This window comes from Macrobrachium rosenbergii, chromosome 10 (genome assembly GCF_040412425.1).
Source record: "Macrobrachium rosenbergii isolate ZJJX-2024 chromosome 10, ASM4041242v1, whole genome shotgun sequence".
Lineage (NCBI taxonomy): Eukaryota > Metazoa > Arthropoda > Malacostraca > Decapoda > Palaemonidae > Macrobrachium > Macrobrachium rosenbergii.
In genome coordinates, this window is record NC_089750.1 from 4,994,313 (window position 1) to 5,014,508 (window position 20,196).

Genomic DNA, 20,196 nt, shown 5'->3' on the forward strand with positions numbered 1-20,196 from the left:
AAAACCATTTTGGCTATTCTGATAACCAGCTTCTACTATGGAGACACTAATGTGTACCGTAATAAGTATAAAAAATAACAGACTTTTGATTATGTTCTTTTGGAAAGCTAAATACATACATAATCAGATGACCACTGACAGATTTTCATTCATTAGATTAAATCTTATTTACTTCACATACTTCATATAGTATGCCAATTAAGCTGAATGCATTAACAAAGGAAACAGGAGTCTTACTTGTGCTGTTTAACACCACCTGCAAGAAGTCATCTTAGGCCAGAGAATTTCGCCCTATGAGATTCAGAGTGTAAACTGATCAGTCAGCAAAATTCTGATTGCTTCATCGATCCTTTCAAAAATCACATGACTGGTTGCATTCTTCCCTGTAAATGTTTCCGTCAGGAATGATCCTGCATTTTAAAGGAGGGTGGGTAAGATAAGGTTATGATTTATCCCATTAAAGTGGCCTTTGACCTTTTTCTTTTTGGAAAGTTATAGGAAGGGGTCCAGGGGGGAGGGGGCAAAGCCCCTCTTGGCAGGTAGATGTTGCACCCTAGGTGACGTTTAGATTGGTTATAGTAGGATACATAAAGTACCGTATATCATTTTTCTTTATCTCACTTAGGATAATGCACATGATCCATGCATTTTTTCCACAACTCTTCATATTATTTGCTTGTCACTTCAGCTCTACCAAAAAATACATATCTTTTTGTGGTTACTCATAACTATTCGAAAGGTATGGCCAGAGAGACTGAGGGACTATCTTATGAAAGGTTTCACCCTGTGGGATGAGGATTACTTCATCACAGTCTCCCATTTTGTTAGAGCAAAAGTTAACACAAAGTGTCAAAACATCATATACTTTAAGCTTCTTCACAAAAGTGATTTGCTGGCAAGTTATTTTTTTTTGCTATTTTGCCATGATTCCTGGGATTCTACCAAAATATTCTGTTTTCCAGTGCATCAGGCCTTCTGTAACTTTATAGTACGTAGCTGTCATCCAAGTCTAGGGTGTAGACTAGCCTATTATGTCATGGTTACTTACTACGCTAGCTTGAGAGCTGAGGTGGAGTGCTTCTCCAAATCTGCACAAACCCCATAGCTGGCTAAGCTGTGAGGCCTCTATCATAACCCAGTATAATGACCTCCATCTTGTATATATTCACAACTGAAGTCATAGGTTGTGTAAATGTAGGCTAGCCTAGATTCTAAGGAAATCTGGTAATGGTATATTGTTCCATCATTACTTACGATGAAATCTAATACTATGAGTTTTCTACTAAGCTTTAAACATTTTTCATCAATGCACAAGTCGTTGAAAACAAGTAATAATCAAAATGGTTGTGTTTTGAAATCCTTATTTTTTTACTTGGCTAGAGAAATTACGATTAAATTCATATGAATCCCTTTAAAAACTATCAGAAAATAAATATTTTTAACCAGTTAAAATACTGTTTATAGTATAAATACTGACTAGCCTACCATAACAAAAATTTTACATTCTTTTTGTCAATTATATTTGAATTTTATTGCCAAAGAAAGAGCTTAATATAGCCTGTAGAACTAGGTCTAGGTCTAATGGTACTTACAAAACATTATACTTTTTTCTTGGAAAAATTACTCACTGGTTCATGAAAATTGATGGTGTTATAATGCATCCACATTCCTTACCAATGAGCATCCACATTTCTTACCCGCTAGCAGTAAATGTTTTCATAATATGTTTGATAGGCTGTGCCTATTTGTTTGCACCTTAACCCAAGAAAGGGAAAGTGACTAATTTCAAGCTACTGTTTCCGACAATTTTTTTTTTTTTTTTAAACTAGTGATATGTACATTTTCTGAGTCTTTTATCTGAACTTTACAAATTCAAAACAGTATTCATCATAAATTCTGATATACAACTTACGATGACCCCATTGCTAACTGAGGAGGGGACCCCCAGTCAGAACTTATAAATAGGTTAGGTTACTGTATATCCATTGGCCTATTATTATTTTTCATTCATTTTTAATCTTTACCACACCCGAGAGCCCAGTTTCCCACTGGGATCCAGACATTTATCGTTAGGCTAGATAGGCTACAGGGAAGCTTAGCCAAGCATTTCTGGAAAAATAAGTATCAAATCAGCTTAGTCACAAACAATTAGGAAAGCAATATTTCACCATTTAGCCCATGAAATTAAGTTTTTTCAGAAGCATTTGTTACACTAGAAGCTCGACTTCAGGATACCCCCAACGTTACCTACTCAAATCAAAATCAAGCAAGCTAGCCAAGTGGCAAGCTGCAAGACTGCATTAGCCGTAGAACACGTTTTAGACCAAAAAGATGTGTTTATGTGTGTAAACTTGGAGTTACCCTATCATAGAACTGCCTAGCCTTGGTAACTTGGTTGATTCCTCAATTGGGAAGGCTTTTTCCTGACAAGGCCAGTATTTTTTCATTAATATCAGTGCTCAATATCTAAGTTTTTTGCATTCTTAAGTCTCCTTAACATGAACACCATAATAACACCTATTTCAAATTTACTGATATTGAAACAGGTAAATTTTGACTTTATTACCTAATACCACAACCACTCTCAAGAGTGCTACACTTACTACCAACCCCACAGGAATGAATGATAACACATAAACAAAAGATGGTAAATATTTCGGTAACTGTAAATTTGCATGATTTTCAGGTAGTACAGTATGTAGAAGGAGGGGTCATGACTTTCTTGAGGGGGTGGGTCCAAGGGGATGAAACCCCCCCTGGCCAGCTGAGGTTAAGTAAGGGCAGTCTAGTTCTGGTTAGCTGTTTGTCTTCTGAAATGCCTAATACAGTTAAATGGTAGTCTTGGCCAGACAATATTACCCTTCCATCCACATTGGCTCCTTTCATATTAAGCATATGACGGAAATTTAGGTGCATGGCATGAAAACCTCAATACTGAGTTGTGGTATTTACATAAAATCGTACCACAAAATAGCCTATTTGCCATCTTTTTCTCTTCATTATTATTCATGTCTACGTGGCCTGTACTATGCAAGGTGTTCAAGCCAGTGGTGGTATTAAAGGCAAAAAATCTGATAAAACTGCAGACTACTACCACAACCTGGTTTCCACCAGTCGCCAACCAAGATAGTTCTGCCTTTCCTTTATGCTTGAGCCTTTAGTGTGTGTTTATGATAGGCTATTTGGCATCTTTTGTTTGTTTTTACAATCATCCCCAAGGGGCTGGTACTAAACAGAGCTCCCATTTTAGTATGGAATAGCCTATAGAATTTAGGTCAAAGGCCAAGCACACTGGGACCTCGAGGTCATTTAGCACTGAAAGGCTAACTGAGAATAGAAAGGTTTGGAAGATGTAACAGGAGGAAAAGCTCGCAGCTGCATCATAATATAATGTGCAAAATGAGCGCCTGTAGGGAGGTAATGCCACGCCCCTCAAGTGGTGCATTGTAGACATTACTTAAGGTTCTTTGCAGCATCCCTTCAGCCCCTAGCTGCAACCCCTTTTGTTCATTTCACTGTACCTCCATTCATATTCTTTTTCTCATATCTTTCTTTCCACGGGGTGAGTGTAGAACAATGGGACCAAGTTCTACAGACAAAAACAAACCTAACCTTTCCTAGAATGCCAAGTCCTAACCTAACCAGACCTTACCTACCTAACCTTACTTAGGGTGCCGTGCCCTGACCTGGCCAGTGGGGCTTCGCTGCCCGCTTATTTATCACCCCAGCATTTGTTAATGGGGTTCAAAATAACGAGATTGAGCTCTTTTCAAAAGGGTAGGTTACAATTTCATAGCATGTAATGACAACTTATAAAGTAATACAGTAAAACTGTACTTCAGCTGCCTGTCCTGATTCCCGCCAGTCGTCGACTGGGACAGTTTCCTCACACATAAATAGACTTAACCTTTCCTGTAATGCCTGGTCCTGACCTAACCAGATCTAACCTACCTAACCTAACTTGGGGCAACGTGCCCTGACCTAGCCAGGGAGGCTTCGTCCCCCCTTGGACCTCCCCAAAAAAGGCCGTAACCTGTCCCGGTAGGCTACTGGTGGGAATCAGGCCGCACAACTAAAGAAAAGTTCTACCAATAATACCCCAGAGTTTGGGCTAATCCATATTCTTGTTCACGTTAGCCTACAAATATAAAAAAGGATATCCAAGACTTTGCTTATGTTAAGAAAACATTAAAATATAAACACACAATATGAAGTTATTTCTCCAGTGCTGATACCTTTGACGGTCCGGTGTGCAGAAACGTTGTTGCTTTGTATACGATAATGTCAGAGAGGTTTGTTTACTATGACGTCATGCGGCGATCTTCTTCTTTATATTTCATTGGATTGCAGTTCTGAGTAGTATAATCCATTCTTGACACTTGCTTAATTCTTTGGATCAACATAGTCGATGAATTGCTATAAACTATGGCTATCCCATAGTTTAGGGGTTCAAATTCACTGTTCCCTTGTGTGTATTTGTTTTAAGTTTTCTTTCCCATTTTCAATTTCTTCTTTCGACGGATCTGCAAAGAGAGGTATATTTGCTAAAATAAATGAGTAATTTATCAGCTTACAGAAGCAGAGATTGTAAAAAAACAGACGGAATAAAGCTTTGTACTTTACGCGAATAGTGTAGTGTGCCCGCAACTGTGTTTGTGGAGTTAATGCTTAGGAACCAGGCACTGGCTCTTGCTCTTTAGCAGCCACTTTTTGATAAATCTGAAAAAACGAGCAGTTTATTTGCTTACGGAAGCAGAGATTCACGACTTTCTCTCAAAGTTCTATGAGTCCGTAACCCCCTTAAGACATGTTTTTGTTTATTTACGTTCCCCCTTTATTCCCTTCATTTTCTTACAATCTGCTTCTGTAAGCAGATAAACTTCACATTATTTAATTGTTTTCCATGCTTCAATAAATATTTGATAAATTTGTGTGCTGAACTTGGCTTTACGTAATGCAGTGAATTTGGACCCGCCAAACTGTAGGATTACCTAAACTGTTTTATGGCAAAGAGATTAATTTAGAATTGTGAAACTTACGGCTGCACGGAACTAGAATCTTGCACTGAATATTATTCCCACCGTGACCAAGAGTCAAGTCATACATTATTTTTCTGAATAGAGCAAGTTCCTTCAAAACCGGATAATTTTCGTCCATTTCTCGATTTACATTTGAATGGTACGGTTTTAAGTGTCAGTGACACTTAAGATTTTAGGTGTGGCTACTAAGGGGCATAATATTGCTTAATGTTTTTCAAAAAGTTGGTATCTTGCGGAAATGTTTTCGATTATTTCGTGATGAAACCATAATTCTAGTGTGATTTAACTTTACTTCGCTGACTTTCATTTGGAACTGTTGGATAACTATTAGTCAAATTTATTTTACACTTTCTTAATCTTGCCTTGTGGCATATACGTAAAGTGAGTTTATTGTTTTTTGCACAAAATGTACTATAGCGACAAACGTAATCTGAGGTCTTCTTTACCTGTTGTAGCTATTTTATTTCGCAACAAACTGTTGCTGCTGCAAATATGTCGTTCTCTAGCATCAGGACTGATAGTCAGTTTATCCTTTTTTGTGAATCGTTTGATCTCCAAATGTTAAGCGAGGAGCATATTCGTTCCTGCTTCCTGTTCACGTTCCTGATTTCAGGGTAATAGGTTTTATTTTCTTTTTCTTCATATTTTTTTACATATCACTTTTCCTAAAATCGTCCCTTCTACAGGCTGGTTTTCCTGTCGAGCCTTCTTGGGTTTACAGGCTCTTGTCTGTGTTCATAAGGGTTTTCAGCTTAACATTAAATTGAATATAGACTTTAGGCCAAATGCCAAGCACTGGGACCTATGATGTCATTCAGCGCTGAAACGGAAATTGACAGTAAAACGTTTGAGAGGTGTGACAGGAGAACCTCGCAGTTGCACTATGAATCAATTGTTAGAAGGTGGAAAGTAAGGTGGGAGAAAGAGAATATGAAAGAAGGTACAGTAAAAGAAACGAAAGGGGTCGCAGCTAGGGGCCGAAGGCACGCTGCAAAGAACCTTGAGTAATGGCTACAGTGTACCACATGGGGCGCAACTGACGGCACTAAAGAAAGAAAGAGAGCTAATCTAGTTCCATTTGTTTTCACCAAAAATGTTTATTCTTCACAACCCCTTCATCAACATTAAATTTATTCTGTGCTGATGACTCCCAGCCACACGAACTTGACAAGCTTCAAAGAAAGGGATTTATATGAAAAAAAAAACAAAAGAAAAATATCTTTTACTTTTGAGCTAACTTACAAATCTTTTAAAATAAAACAAAATAAAAGATAGTTTCCTCAATAGACAATGGGTATTTATGGTAAGCTTTCTCAGAATGACAAAAATACAGCTCAGATCCTTAGTGACACTACACTTTGTGAACTGACATCAATATTTTAATCACCTTGGTCATTCTTATCTACAACCACTCAGAAAACTTCACAAAACTTTTCCGATTCTTTAACCCCCATCTTTACTCAACTGAAACTTTTTTTCTTTTTCGTTTCTTTTTATATAATACAAAAAATACTGTACTGTACAAGTTATTCATGTCACCTTTGCACTACACATTTCTTTGAGGTGCTCCCAAAATAAACTTAAGGTTAAGTATCACAAACAACTGACTTCACTTGTAATGTCCACTTTTAGTTTGCAAGCGTTGGTTTTTTGGAAGAACCTGTACCAGTTATACTCTCTGAACCGGGACGTTTAAGAGTTCTTTCACTCTCGAATGGCTCATTGCAGTTCTCAAATTTGATCGTGATAAACAGACCACAGCCTATGCAACGTGACGCCAAGTGAAAAGTTTTGAGATTTACACTAAACCTTGAAGGACACAACACTGTATAACACATGGGACACTCTTCTGGGCAGTTGACAGTTTTTCTAGTTTTTCTATCTTTCTGGAGTGTGATAATGAGGCAGTTTTCCTCACAGTGAAGGTTACTTGCTTCTTGAGGAGGAGGTAGGTCGTGTAAAGTAGGGAGACCACAGGGAGACGAACCTCCTTCGGATATATCTTTCAGAGTGGCTTCTTGGGAGTCACCCTGAACCTGACTTGGCTTGCATTTCTCATTCTTCGTCACTTCCTGAGAATCCGTGTCCCGAGAATTCACACCTCCATCATTCAAGTTTTGGGAATCGCTGCTTCTACTATCACACTTGGTTCGAGAATCGATACATGTATCATTTTTGCCATGAAAATCACTGTTTTCATCGTGAGAATCAATATGCGTACTATTCTGACCCTGGGGATCATGTTTATTGGTTTTATCAAGAGGGAGGCCTTCTGACAATTTCTTACTATTATGACCATTACTCTCAGACCTACTGACATCGCCCAACAAACTAACATACTCTGTTACTTCGTCCAAGTGCTCAAGTGAGCAAGAGCTTTTCAATAAATATTCATTATTCATGGCGGCCCGACTTCCTTCTGCTTCCTCCAGTCCTGGGAACGCCGCTCTGATGAGATCCACACTTTTGAATTTACCATCACTGCTTTCAACAAGGAATTTGTCATTTGTTTCTTCCTCTGCAATTTTCTCTCCCTTCATAGAAGTTGGGACCTTTACTCCCTCTTCAACAAACCTATCTTCAGCGGTTACAGAGGTTTTCCGGCTTCCTGCCATAATAAATGTATTAGTGGAAGATGCCTCAGACTTAAGTACCTTATCTTTAGAGCCTTCTCCAGCAACAGATGAACCGGTGGCGCATGACTCAGAAATTACCAAGCCTTCAGGGGCTTCTTCCACAGCCAATGGACTAGTAGAACTGGGCTTTGAGTTTACCAAGCTTACAGAACTTTCTTTAACAGATGTACTACTGACAGAGTCAGCCTCACATTCTATGATATCAGGCAATGGCACTGACAGACGTCTCAACTCTGAATCACACGTACCAAGAGAGATTGAAGGGGAATCTCGATCACTAACCGGCATGTCCACTGTCTCTTCTTGAAATCTCTGATCAGAAACAAATGAACTGTGAGAGGCAAGTTCTGATTTTTTATGCGCATCCACCTCTAAAGGTGCCTTTGAAGAATTATGATTCAAAGTAGGTTGATCTCTAGTGGATAAAGGCACCGGCTGAGGAGTAAATAAATTTTGTACAGGCGATAAATTGGGATCATGCATGAAGGTAACGTTGCAATGTGCATTTGACTTAAGCTGAACTGGTCTTGAGGAATTTGGAGTGGGTGGTGTGAGAGGGGGAGTTATGACTGAGGGCAATGAATCAGTCTTGGTATTCACTTTCGAGGGCCCTGGACAAGTGAAAGGTTCAGAAGTAATAGTAGCCTGGCCATAGTTATCTGTTTGACAGGAATTACCACTTTCCGTGGTTGGATAGGTATTACTGCTGTTCTGAAGTCTGGTGAAAGGGCTTTGACCATGTGACTTATTTGTAGCTACAATTCTTGAGTCATGAATTATGCAGCAGGGGTCCTCCTCATCACTTACGTCATGTACGCAGCAGGAGTCCTCCTCATCAATTTTGTCACATAATACATTGCTAAAATTATTATTCTTGGGTAATAAACTTGCATTAGCAGGTGAGACCTCTTTGGAAGCTGCCAGCCACAAGGGTCCATCGTTTCCTCCCCTGCTAGCTGTTGAAGTATACTGAAGACCTTGCTCCCCAGACAACTGACATCCTTGACTTGTCACTGTTCCCTGCGGCATATCAGGAACTCTACCAAAGGAGCTCTGGTTTTGTGAAGTACTGTTTGTGAACGACTGAAGAGAATGCAGATCATGTCTAACTCGAAGCCTTTGCTGTGGAATGGCATGATTAGGTGGATGGTGCTGCTGGACTTGATTTGGACTTGCATTCTGGATCCCTGGATATGGGAGTTGGGATGCAGGGTATGTTTGATGCTGAGGTTGCTTGAATGCTTGAGGCTGATGGTATGTTGACGTGTTAGAGCTCACATTTTGAAGTGGTTGAGATATCTGAGGATAATGATGTACAACAAGAGAAGGACCCTGCAAAGTTGCTTGAGGACAATTCTGGGGTTGACTATGGCGTAAGTTTCTGAAATGTGACCGATTAAGTACTGGTAAACGTGGCTGAGGCTGATGGTGTGACGTTAACGGTGCATGGAATGTTCGATGCTGTACCTGTGAATATGCCTGAGTCCGATTCACAGGCACTGATGACTGATGACTATTCACAGGCACCGATGACTGATACTGATGACTATTCACAGGCACCAATGACCGATGACTATTCACAGGCACCAACGACCGATGACTATTCACAGGCACCGACGACTGATGACTATTCACAGGCATTGATGACTGATAACTATTCACAGGCACCGACGACTGATGACTATTCACAGGCACCGACGACTGATGACTGTGCACAGGCGCCGATGACTGATGACCATTCATAGGCACCGACGACTGATAACTCAACATCTGATTTGGCTGAAATAACACTGATGCTGATGAACTATGAAAATTCGGAAAATTCTGACGCGGTGGCCGAGGTGCATTGCGCGTCTCGGAAAATGCTGGATACTGCAGCACTCCTGGGTTTGGTTGCTGAACTTGGGATCTTGGTAACTGCTGAGAAACCTGACTGGGAGGGTTGTGCAATTCACTGAAAGGCGGTGCGTTTGACGAAGCATTTGGCACCCTTGCGAATGCCTCGTTTGCTGCTGGGTATCCAGAGGAAACTAATGGAAGTGCAGATGTCAAATAAGAATGCTGTGCATTCTGGTAAGAAACAGCTATCTGGTTCTGTAGCGACAGTGCTGAATCTCCTTGGCCCACAGTTTCTTGTGAACGCTCCTGTGGCACTTCTTGAGAAGATGGTGATGAAGCAGGTGCCACATTTTCAATCAAATCCTGACTAATCGTTGACCCTGCGTGATGCGCATTCGTTGTTTGAAAGGCCTTTCTCAGTTTTTCGTTGTCCTTCTCAAGCTTGTGTATTCTCATACTCTTCCCTATGAAAACACGCTTCAGTGTCAAATATGAAGTCTTTGTTAGAACGACCTCTTCCTCCATCGTGATGGGCTGTTGTAATCTGAAAAGAAAAATAAATGATTGAGGACCTAAAACCAAAATAGCATCCTACAAACATGGATCAACAATTATATAAGGTAAAACATGAAAATCCTTGCTTATAGCAACTATTATGATTTTAATATATATATATATATATATATATATATATATATATATATATATATATATATATATATATATATATATATATATATATATATATATATATATATATATATATATATATATACTGTATACATACATATAATTATATATATATATAGATAGATAGATAGATAGATATATATACAGATAGATACATGTAGATTTATATATAATATATATATATTCATATAGATATAATGTTGTCGTGCCCCGTTTCTTTCCTCTTTATTAGGGCATGACACTAAGGTAACGTGTCCGGGGGGTGGTGGCCATGTGGTAATTCGTTAAGTAGGAACAAATGATTCTTGAAAACAGATTAATTAAATTCCACAAGACTTTAAGGGGAAAATGACTAATTGTTCCCGTATCTGGTTTATTTCGCACTTCTTTTGTCACAGTTTCCAATTTATAGTTTCTTAACTGGTTCGAGACTCTAAATTCTGATTGAGGGGGACTAATGTTCTGGGAGTCGATCATTACACACTTCTTCTTCTTCTCACACCGTCTTTCCGTTTCTTTTCCGCTTCCCCTCACCTTGGAACTGTTTTTCCGCTCTCTATTCTTCTACCCTGCTTTCCACTCCTCTCTGTTCTTCCTTAAATCTCCTGTTTCCCCTTGTGTCAACCGTGACGTCACATTCTTGGCAGGTACTGTGTTTCAAAGCACCTCAAAGCTCTTTGTCGGGCGAGTCGGTAGAGTTGTGGGCTAGCACTCGCTAGGCCCGAGTTCGAGTCTCCGGCCGGCTAATGAAGAGTTAGAGGAATTTTTTTCTGGTGGTAGAAATTAATTTCTCGCTATAATGTGGTTCGGATTCCACAATAAGCTGTAGGTCCCGTTGCTAGGTAACCAATTGGTTCTTAGCCACGTAAAATAAGTCTAATCCTTCGCGCCAGCCCTAGGAGAGCTGTTAATCAGCTCAGTGGTCAGGTTAAACTAAGATATATTGAACTTCAACTCCACTCCTTTCTATTCTTCCTTAAATCTCCTATTTCCCCTTGTGTCAACCGTGACGTCATATTCTTGGCAGGTACCGTGTTTCCAAAGCACCTCCTCCATTTGCTTCATTCCAACTCTTAGAGTGTGCCCCTTGGAGTCCTGCTGGTCATTGGATAATGGCTCCTTGTAAGATGTCTTTGGGTCTCTGGCACTGATGGCATTTGAATGGCCAAATCATCTAGGCCTGACCTGTGGGAGTGGCTTATTTCTTTGGACACCCCTTTGAAGGCATGGGGGGGGGAGGGTGAGGGGTGTCTTCTTCCCACATTCTGCTTCCCAGCTGTCCCCCTCAAAGGACTACTCCTCCTCGGTTTCGGCCAGTTGCACCTTCTCTTAGCACCTCGTTAGTTCTTGCGTGTTCTTGAAGATGTGGTTGGCGCCGTGTTGTGACAGGAGGAAAGATTTATGGGAGTTTATGATCCTTCTACAGACCCGATGGAAATATGAAATTTCCACTTCGAAAAAATAAGTTTTCTCTGTTCTCTCAATACACACACATACATATAATTATCTATTTATATACTCGTACATATATATAGATTAGATATATATATTATATATATATATACACAGTCATACTCCGAACTTACGTGAGGTTAGGTTCCAGAACCCCTGGCGCAGGGTGAATTTTCGCGTAAGCTTGGCATGGTCTCTAAAAATGCTAGTAAATGTTTATTTCTAAAGTTTACACACTAAAATATGACCCTAATCATGCTCCCAAATTATTAAGTTAACTATTAAATTAAATTAAAGTTACTGTAATTTCATTTAAAAGTTAGCTTAATACATTACCCTTAAACAAGAGAAATAAATGGTTGACATAAAAATTGAGTGTTGGAAGAGAATTTCTCTCTCTCTCTCTCTCTCTTCCAACCGATCTATTTTTAGAAGTCGTCTCAACCCCTTTTTAATAACTTCTTTATTCTGCGTCTCTTTCTCTCTGTTCTGAAATGCCTTTTCATGAACAAACAGTGTTTTATATTTTGACTAATACAACTCTTAGTTATTATGTCTCTATGTTTTAGAACGTATTTGCAACACTAGCACATATACACTTCGTAGATGATACAGGTCAAATTAGATCAATTTAAAATATCTATTGTATAGGTAAAGACGTACAGAGAATTAATAAGTTTTAAAATGTGTGAGCGCTAACTATGAACGAGAGAGAGCGAGAGAGAGAGAGTTATTCTTACGTTAGATATCAAAAGATGGAAATTCAGTATTAAACTAACTTTTAAATGAAATTAAAGTTACTGTATTTTCATTTAAAAGTTAGCTTAATACATTACCCTTAAAAAAAATAAATGGTTGACTTAGAAATATAGGAGTGTGTGACTCTTTCCCCCCATTCCACCGATCTATTTTTAGAAGTCTTCTCAACCTCTTTTTAAAAACTTTATTCTGTCACTTTCTCTTTGTTCTGAAATGCTCTATGTTCTGAAATGCTCTTTGTTCTGAAATGGCAGCTTATGTTTTAGAAGGGCAATGGATTTACAGTTTGTAAACAATACAGGAAAATTAGATTAAATACAAAAGAGCTATCTACTGTCTTGATGCCTTAAATGACAAACAGAGATAAACAGTGACATTTGTATAAATACATAAAGTAAAAATGTTAAAATGCTGACCTGGCACGTTTTACGCGTGACTAGAGCTTGAAGAAAATGGGAAGTCACCAAAGAAAACAAGAGAGACTTAGAATGGCGCCGCCGAGAGCGCCGATGTGGTGACTTTACATGAGTTCTGAAATGCTCTATGTTTTAGAAGGGCGCAGACAGTTTGAAACGAGAGAATTCAAAATTATCTACTCTAACAGTTGTCCTTACATACAGAGAAACAGTGCTTAATACATTTAACTTCTAACGAGAGAGAGAGAATCTAACAGTTGTCACAAGAGAGAAATTTTTATGAATTATTAGGACACAGAGAGAGAGAGAGAGAATTACAAGAAAAATATGACCACTGATTAGCAACACTCCCCTTCTTGTCATGTTAAATGGCATGTCCGACAGCTTTTGCCTTCTAACAAAAGATGAGGGAAGAATTTGTTTGTTCAAAATAATACGAATTTTGTAATTATTATTATTATTATTATGTAAAAAGTTTATTTATCATACAAATAAACATACCTGTATACATGTGCCATAAAAATTCATCTCACTAAAAGAGGGGAATTTATGAGTGATAAATGGATCGGTACTGCCGGGATGTACCGATCCATTTATCACTTATTATAAATTCCCCTTCGCCGATAATTCCCCATCGGGAATATTCCTGAAGAAGTATGAATTTGATATTAAACATTTGTAGCTTCATGAATGTATATAAATCACGGTGTGATAAAAACTTCATATGTACTGTGTACGTATTATGTAAGTAGGGGTAAAACCCTCTGATCGGCTCATCTCTGGACGCTCCTCCCTAGATCTTGATAAAGATGGCTAAGTGCCGATTAATACGCTGATTATGGTCACACACGGCCCTAACAAGTATTTTGGTTATCATCACAGACATAATAGATAAAATCTTTATTGACCCACCCCAAACAGCTGTGCTTGCCTTTCTCTCTCTCTCTCTCTCTCTCTCTCTCTCTCTCTCTCTCTCTCTCTCTCTCTCTCTCTCTCACACCCCATTCGTGTTTTTTTTTTTATTTTAAGGAATTCCTCGTTCCACTTTTCTTTTTCATGCACTTTTTTATATGTGGTCATGATCATACATAGCCTATACTTTTTAAGAAAACTAATATTTTTGTTTTCCACTGAATCTCGTAAAGAAAGAACGAGGAAAACCCCGAAAGAATTAAAGAAAAAAAAAAAAAAAAGAATTCGTCAATATATTCATATGACCTTCTCGACATGGTGTGCAATTCCTCTGTTATACGTTTAATCTTTCTCAGTTAAAATCCTACCCTGTAATTCTTAGGGGTGAGGAATAACTTTTAACTTTTAAAAAATGCTCGGAAATAATTCCTCTTCTCTCTCATTCCATCAACATCTTTCCCTCTCTCTCTCTTCTTCTTCTTCTTCTCTCTCACTAGAAAAAATTTAAGGCCTTATTGCCCCCTCTCTATCTCTTTTCAAAATAATTCCCATTTTTTTAAATTAAAATTCGTAACTTTATAAATGGCGTCTTTCTTACTGTTGACCCTTAGCAGACAGGTGTGTGATAATATCACACACCTGCCTGCTAAGATATTATCTCCACATATTTTCATGCAGTGTCCAACCCAAGTGGAACTGACCTACTATCCATTTCAGGGCCAGCGAATCATCGTCTTTCTCAAATATCTTTCAAACTAATTATTTGATCGAAATGGTACTTTGACACAGTGTACACGACACCTCCCGCTAATTTTTGGTAATATAGTGCACTGTCAAATGGCGTTAGTAAAGGCGTTTACTCTTGACTTTTAAAAGGCAAAGTCACATGAGCCAGCAGGACTAATCTACACAATCGAACGTCCCCTATCCCCCATAGGCAGGAAAGGGGGTGGGGGAGATGGGGAAGTCAGGAAAAATGGTTGAGGGTGGGATGAGGAGGGGAAGGGAGAGGGATGGCCAGGATGGAGATAAAGGACGTTCGAATGCACAGTTTGGCGATGCTTGGCAACACCATGAAAGTCAAGAGTAAACCCCCAACTAAAACCATTTGACAATGCACTATATTACCAAAAAAATTAGTGGGAGGTGTCTTGTACACTGTGTCAAAGTACCACTTCGATCATACGATTAGTTTGAAAGATATTTAAGAAAAAGGAGTTGTTTATCGCTTGATCTTTTTGTTTTCCTTCTCTCGTCCTTTCTTGCTCTTGAGAAAACTTATGTTTTCAGTCTTATTACTTTTGCGGTTTAGGTATGTCCTGTGCCTATCCCCCCTGGTTTTATTTGTCTTATAATTTTTGTATAAATCGATGTTTTAATGTGGCTTTTTGTGCTATTTCAATGAGACTTTTTGTAGGAAGGTATTTTAATCATTGTAGTCTTGAAAATGCGACGATAGCAACTGTCGTGAAACGTTGGCATAATAAACTAGAAGACAATGGTGCCCTTTCCCTTTACCTTCGAGACTGTGGATATAAGTCGAATATATATAATATACATACATACATATAAACACACACACATATATATCATACACACATATATATATATATAAAACTTTCCGTTGTATGCTAATTTCCTAGAGCATTCAAATTTCTTCCTCCAAAGAAACATGATTTAAAAATTTTTTTTGAAATCTGGCATTCACAGAAGAGGGTTTCAAATAAAAGAACGCTTGCATACAGAGATTATGGGTTTTAAAAAATTCTTCAGTTCAAGCAACTGGGTTGAAAATCAAACTAATTCTCTGCATTCAGATAAGAGTTTAAAACCAAATTTCTTTCATTTACAGAACTGGGCTTAAAATTAAACATATTTTTGCCTTCAGAGAACATGGTTTAAATTCCAACAATGTTCTTTTGCCTTCAGAGAACTTTGTTTAAACAACAACAATGTTCTTTTACCTTCAGAGAACATTGTTTAAATTCCAAAAATGTTCTCTTTCCTTCAGAGAACACTGTTTAAATTCCAGCAGTGTTCTTTTGCCTTCAGAGAACATTGTTTACATTCCAACAATGTTCTTTTGCCTTTAGAGAACATTGTTTACATTCCAACAATGTTCTTTTGCCTAAAGAGAACATTGTTTACATTCCAACAATGTTCTTTTGCCTTCAGAGAACATTATTTAAATAACAACGTTCTTTTGCCTTCAGAGAACATTGTTTAAATAACAACGGCAATCTTTTGCCATCAGGGAACATTGTTTAAAATTTAAAAAAAATCTTCTACAGTGCTCCTTACATTCAAAGGAGATGCATTAAAATGAAAATAATCAAGAGAATAAGTTTTCAAAACAAATAAATTTGCATTTAGAGAACATGACTTCAAACCGGTGAAACTTACTGCAAATCAGAGAACAAAGTTTAGAGCAGTGGTCCACAATACCCCACCAGGGGGTTAATTTAATTTTTAAGAGGGGCAATTCGAGAATGTTGATGGCCTTTTAGGCTTCCTCCACGTCAATATAAGAATTATATATCACCACAGGGGGCATCAGGATTTTAGAGGTGATTAGGTGGGGCATGGCCAAAATAGGGTGGGAACCAATGGTGATAGTTGGGGCATGGCCGAAAAACGTGGGAACCACTGGTGATTAGGTGGGGCATTGCTATAAAAGGGTGGGAACCAATGGTGATGAGTGGGACATGGCCAAAAAAAGGTTGGAAACCGCTGGTGATTAGGTGGGGCATGGCCGAAAAATGAGGGAGCCACTGGTGATTAGGTGGGACATGGCCAAAGAAAGGTTGGGAACCACTGGTGATTAGGTGGGGCATAGCAAAAAGGTTGGGAACTGCTGGTGATTAGGTGGGGCATGGCCAAAAAAGGGTGGGAACCACTGGTGATTAGGTGGGGCATGGCCAACAAAGGGTGGGGACCAATGTTGATTACGTGGGGTATGGCCAAAAAAAGGCTGGGAACCACTGGTTTAGAGTAAAAAATTTTTTGTTTCAAGAAAGTTTTTCAAAATCATATTCCTTGCATTCTGAAAATAAAACTTAAAACTGAACAAATTTATTACATTCAGTAAACGAGGTTGATAATCACAGAAATTTATTGCCTTCCAAAATCAGGATTTACAATCAAACAAATTTCTTGCATTCAGAGAAGAACATTCTTATCTCACTGGTGGAACAGTGTTCATAGCAAAACAGTTTTTTTGCATTTACACAAATGTTTGAAAAAAATTTAGCACTCAGAGAACAAGGTTTAAAAGAACAGGGTTTAAAATAAAAAAAAACAAATTTCTTGTTCAGTATCTAATGAACACTGTTTCAAGTTACAAATTTCATTATATTCAGAGAACAGGGTTTATTATCCAAAATTTCTCGGGTACCAGTCCCTCAACAATTATGTGAAGTATGTGGTTTATGTCTTAAGAACAAGTGGAACTGTAAAGTTATGCCCCGCTGACAAGTGGTTGCCAGATGTTAGAGGGGATGAGGTGTTAAAAATAAGGTGGTTTTCAGTTTACTGGGGTCGAAGAACCGTTGACCCACAGTCAAGGGCGTCTAAACAACACAGTATTAATTGAGAGCTCGAAAAAAGTATACCTTAGTTTAACCAGACTACTGAGCTGACTAACAGCTCTCCTAGGGCTGGCCAGAAGAATTAATTTATTTTACGTGGCTAAGAACCAACTGGTTACCTAGCAACGGGACCTACAGCTTATTGTGGAATCCGAACCACATTATACCGAGAAATGAATTTCCATCACCAGAAATAAATTCTTCTAATTCTTCACTGAGAACGATACCCACCCGTCCAATGAGGAACTACTGAGAGCTAGAGTTAGGTTTATTCTGCACACACAGAAAAAGTTAAGGGACCTGCCACACTGTTTCCATCAAAGGGTGCTTAAGTTTAGGCCACACCCTACAAAATCAATGGTGAATGATGGATAATGTATAACACCGCCCACTTTCGATAATTGGTAGCTTCGAAACTACGACACCCAATGAAAAGCTTCAAGAGAAAAGCGCTGGGACCTATGAGGTCATTCAGCGCTGAAATGGAAACTGACAGTAAAAGGTTTGAAAGGCGTAACAGAAGGAGAATCTCGCAGTTGCACTCTGAAGCAAATTGCTAAGAGAGGGTGGTTACCAAGATGCAAGAGAGAGAACATAAATGGAGATGCAGTAAAAGGAACGAAAGGAGTTGCAGCTAGGGGCCGAAGGGACGCTGCAAAGAACCTTAAGTAATGCCTGCAGTGCACTGCGTAAGGTGCACTGATGGCATTAACCACCCCACCCCCTCCTACGGAGGCCTCCATCAAGATTCAGACATTATAACGCGGAGGATGACAGTCAAGGGGTTCTCTACAATGCTGGCTTAATCTCCAACGAACAACTGGGGTCAGCACAAGAATAGCTACAGATGGACTCCAGTTATTCGAACCAAGATGCAATTCGAAGGAAGGCAAGCTTTTTACAGAGGCTTTAAATTTGCCGCTCCAAGATTATACAATAAGCTCCCACTCTACAACAGAATGACTGAAAATATCAAGTCGTTCAAGAAAAAATTAAAGACTTCTTTTTTTCTGAGTGCTGTAACAGTGTATATTTGACTACTTCTTCTACTTCCTTCTCTGCATCTTTTCCCACTCCTATGTGGGGTCTGTTTCTGATAGCTTTCTTCCACAGTGCATATTTGACTATGAATGTGGAATGCGCCGCTTAATAATAATAAAAGAAAAAATCCAAAAGTGTGTCTGCATTATCATGTCAATGATGAATTGAGTTTGCGGGTCTCGCAATGCGCCTTCGGTGGATTGGTGCCCTAAGGATAAAAAACAAAAGTGACAGAAACAGTAGCGTCAATAGACGACGCTCAGAGACACTGAGGCGCATAAGAGTGGATAGTCAGACGACTGCAGAGACAATTGCTTGCTGAATCCTGCTGTTAAAGTCCAGTGCCTACGAAGTGTTCAAGTCGCCCTTTCTAAAGGATGAGTAACCGATCACGTTTATTCACAGAAATTTAAAATCACATTTTTTGAGGCCACGAACATTGAAACAGGAATTTTCAGTTGCACCTATGGAATGTGGTATCACTGGCATTTAAGTATTTTTTCTTTCTTTCTATAAATCTTCAGCTGAAAACTCTTTGGAACAATTCTGTAAATCTTCAGCTGAAAACCCTTAGGAGCAATTCTATAAATCTTCTGAAAACTCAATTCTGTAAATCTTCAGCTGAAAACCCTTAAGAACAATTCTTCATAAAACCCTCTTATAAATCTTCAGCTGAAAACCATTACGAACAATGCTATAAATCTTCAGCTGAAAACCCTTAGGAACAACTGCTATAAATCTTCAGCTGAAAACTCTTAGGAACAATTCTGTAAATCAAAAACCCTTAGCCTATAAATCTTCAGCTGAAAACCCTTAAGAACCCAAAAATCTTCAGCTGAAAACCTGCAGATAAATCTTCAGCTGAAAACTCTTAGTTAATCTTCAGAAAAAACCCTGATCAACTAATAAATATTCAGCTGCAATGGAAAACAAAATCGACAGCATGAAACCATCAACAGATAAATCTCAGCAAAACCCTTAGGAACAACTCTATAAATCTTGCAGCTGAAAACTTAACAATAAAATCTTCAGCTGAAAACCTACCAATTCTAAAATCTTCAGCTGAAAACAAGTCGTAAAATCTTCAGGGGTAACCATGGATCAAAAAATCTTCCGGTCTATAAATCAGGAAAACCACTTAGGAACAATGCAAATCTCAGCTGAAAAACGAACAGTGCTTAAATCTTCAAAAACCCTTAGTCAACAGCCTATAAACCCAAGTAGGAAATTAGACTGCATGTATTTAGCCTGGTGATCAACGTATCATACCCAAAATAAGCATTCGAGACGACTAACGCAGGAATGTAACTTTGGCTTATAAACACATTTTATGTTTGTTGATTGGCCAAAATTCCTCTTTTATCAGCAAGGTGTACCTTTCTCCCTAAGTGTTTATTTGGCCTGAGAGGTTCCTCCGTTGCTCCATGACAATGAACTTTTACACATTTTATGTTTGTTGATTGGCCCCTCTTTTATCGGTGTACCTTTCTCCCTACGTGTTTATTTTGAGAGGTTCCTCCGTTGCTCCAGAGAGAATTTAAATTCAAACTTTACCTTCAACTAAAATAAGAGTTTAATTCCTAGAGCCGTCCCGTAACTTGATGGCAGTCGAACAAAACTTTCCCGTGACAAATGAGTGTCTTCTATCAACGGCAGGTCTCCGATCACCTAAAATAAAAAAGGTAAAACATAACTTTCCACAATATTTCCCCATCACAAAACATATCAATTAGAAAAAAATTAAAATATAATGAAAAAAAGGGTAAGGTGAAGCAACATCTCTAATCCTTCAAACAAATAAAATGGGAAATCTTGACATAAAAAA

General features: G+C 38.6%; 1 protein-coding gene across 10 annotated transcripts in view; it reads right to left on the reverse strand.

The window, feature by feature from the left end:
• LOC136842440 (STING ER exit protein) overlaps positions 1–20,196 on the reverse strand; it is a 98,968-nt gene that overhangs the window by 11,473 nt on the left and 67,299 nt on the right. For 4 of the 10 annotated variants that reach the window (XM_067109775.1, XM_067109778.1, XM_067109777.1 and 1 more), the window contains 2 exons: positions 19,926–20,039; positions 6,249–10,058 (listed from right to left, as the gene is read on the reverse strand). In XM_067109775.1, the coding sequence (XP_066965876.1) occupies positions 6,668–10,039 (3,372 nt within the window). In that variant the 5' untranslated portion in view covers positions 10,040–10,058; positions 19,926–20,039 and the 3' untranslated portion in view covers positions 6,249–6,667. Of the gene's footprint in view, positions 1–4,205; positions 4,524–6,248; positions 10,059–19,925; positions 20,040–20,196 lie in introns of those variants that run through there. The other 6 variants (XM_067109783.1, XM_067109779.1, XM_067109780.1 and 3 more) reach the window with 3 other exon arrangements.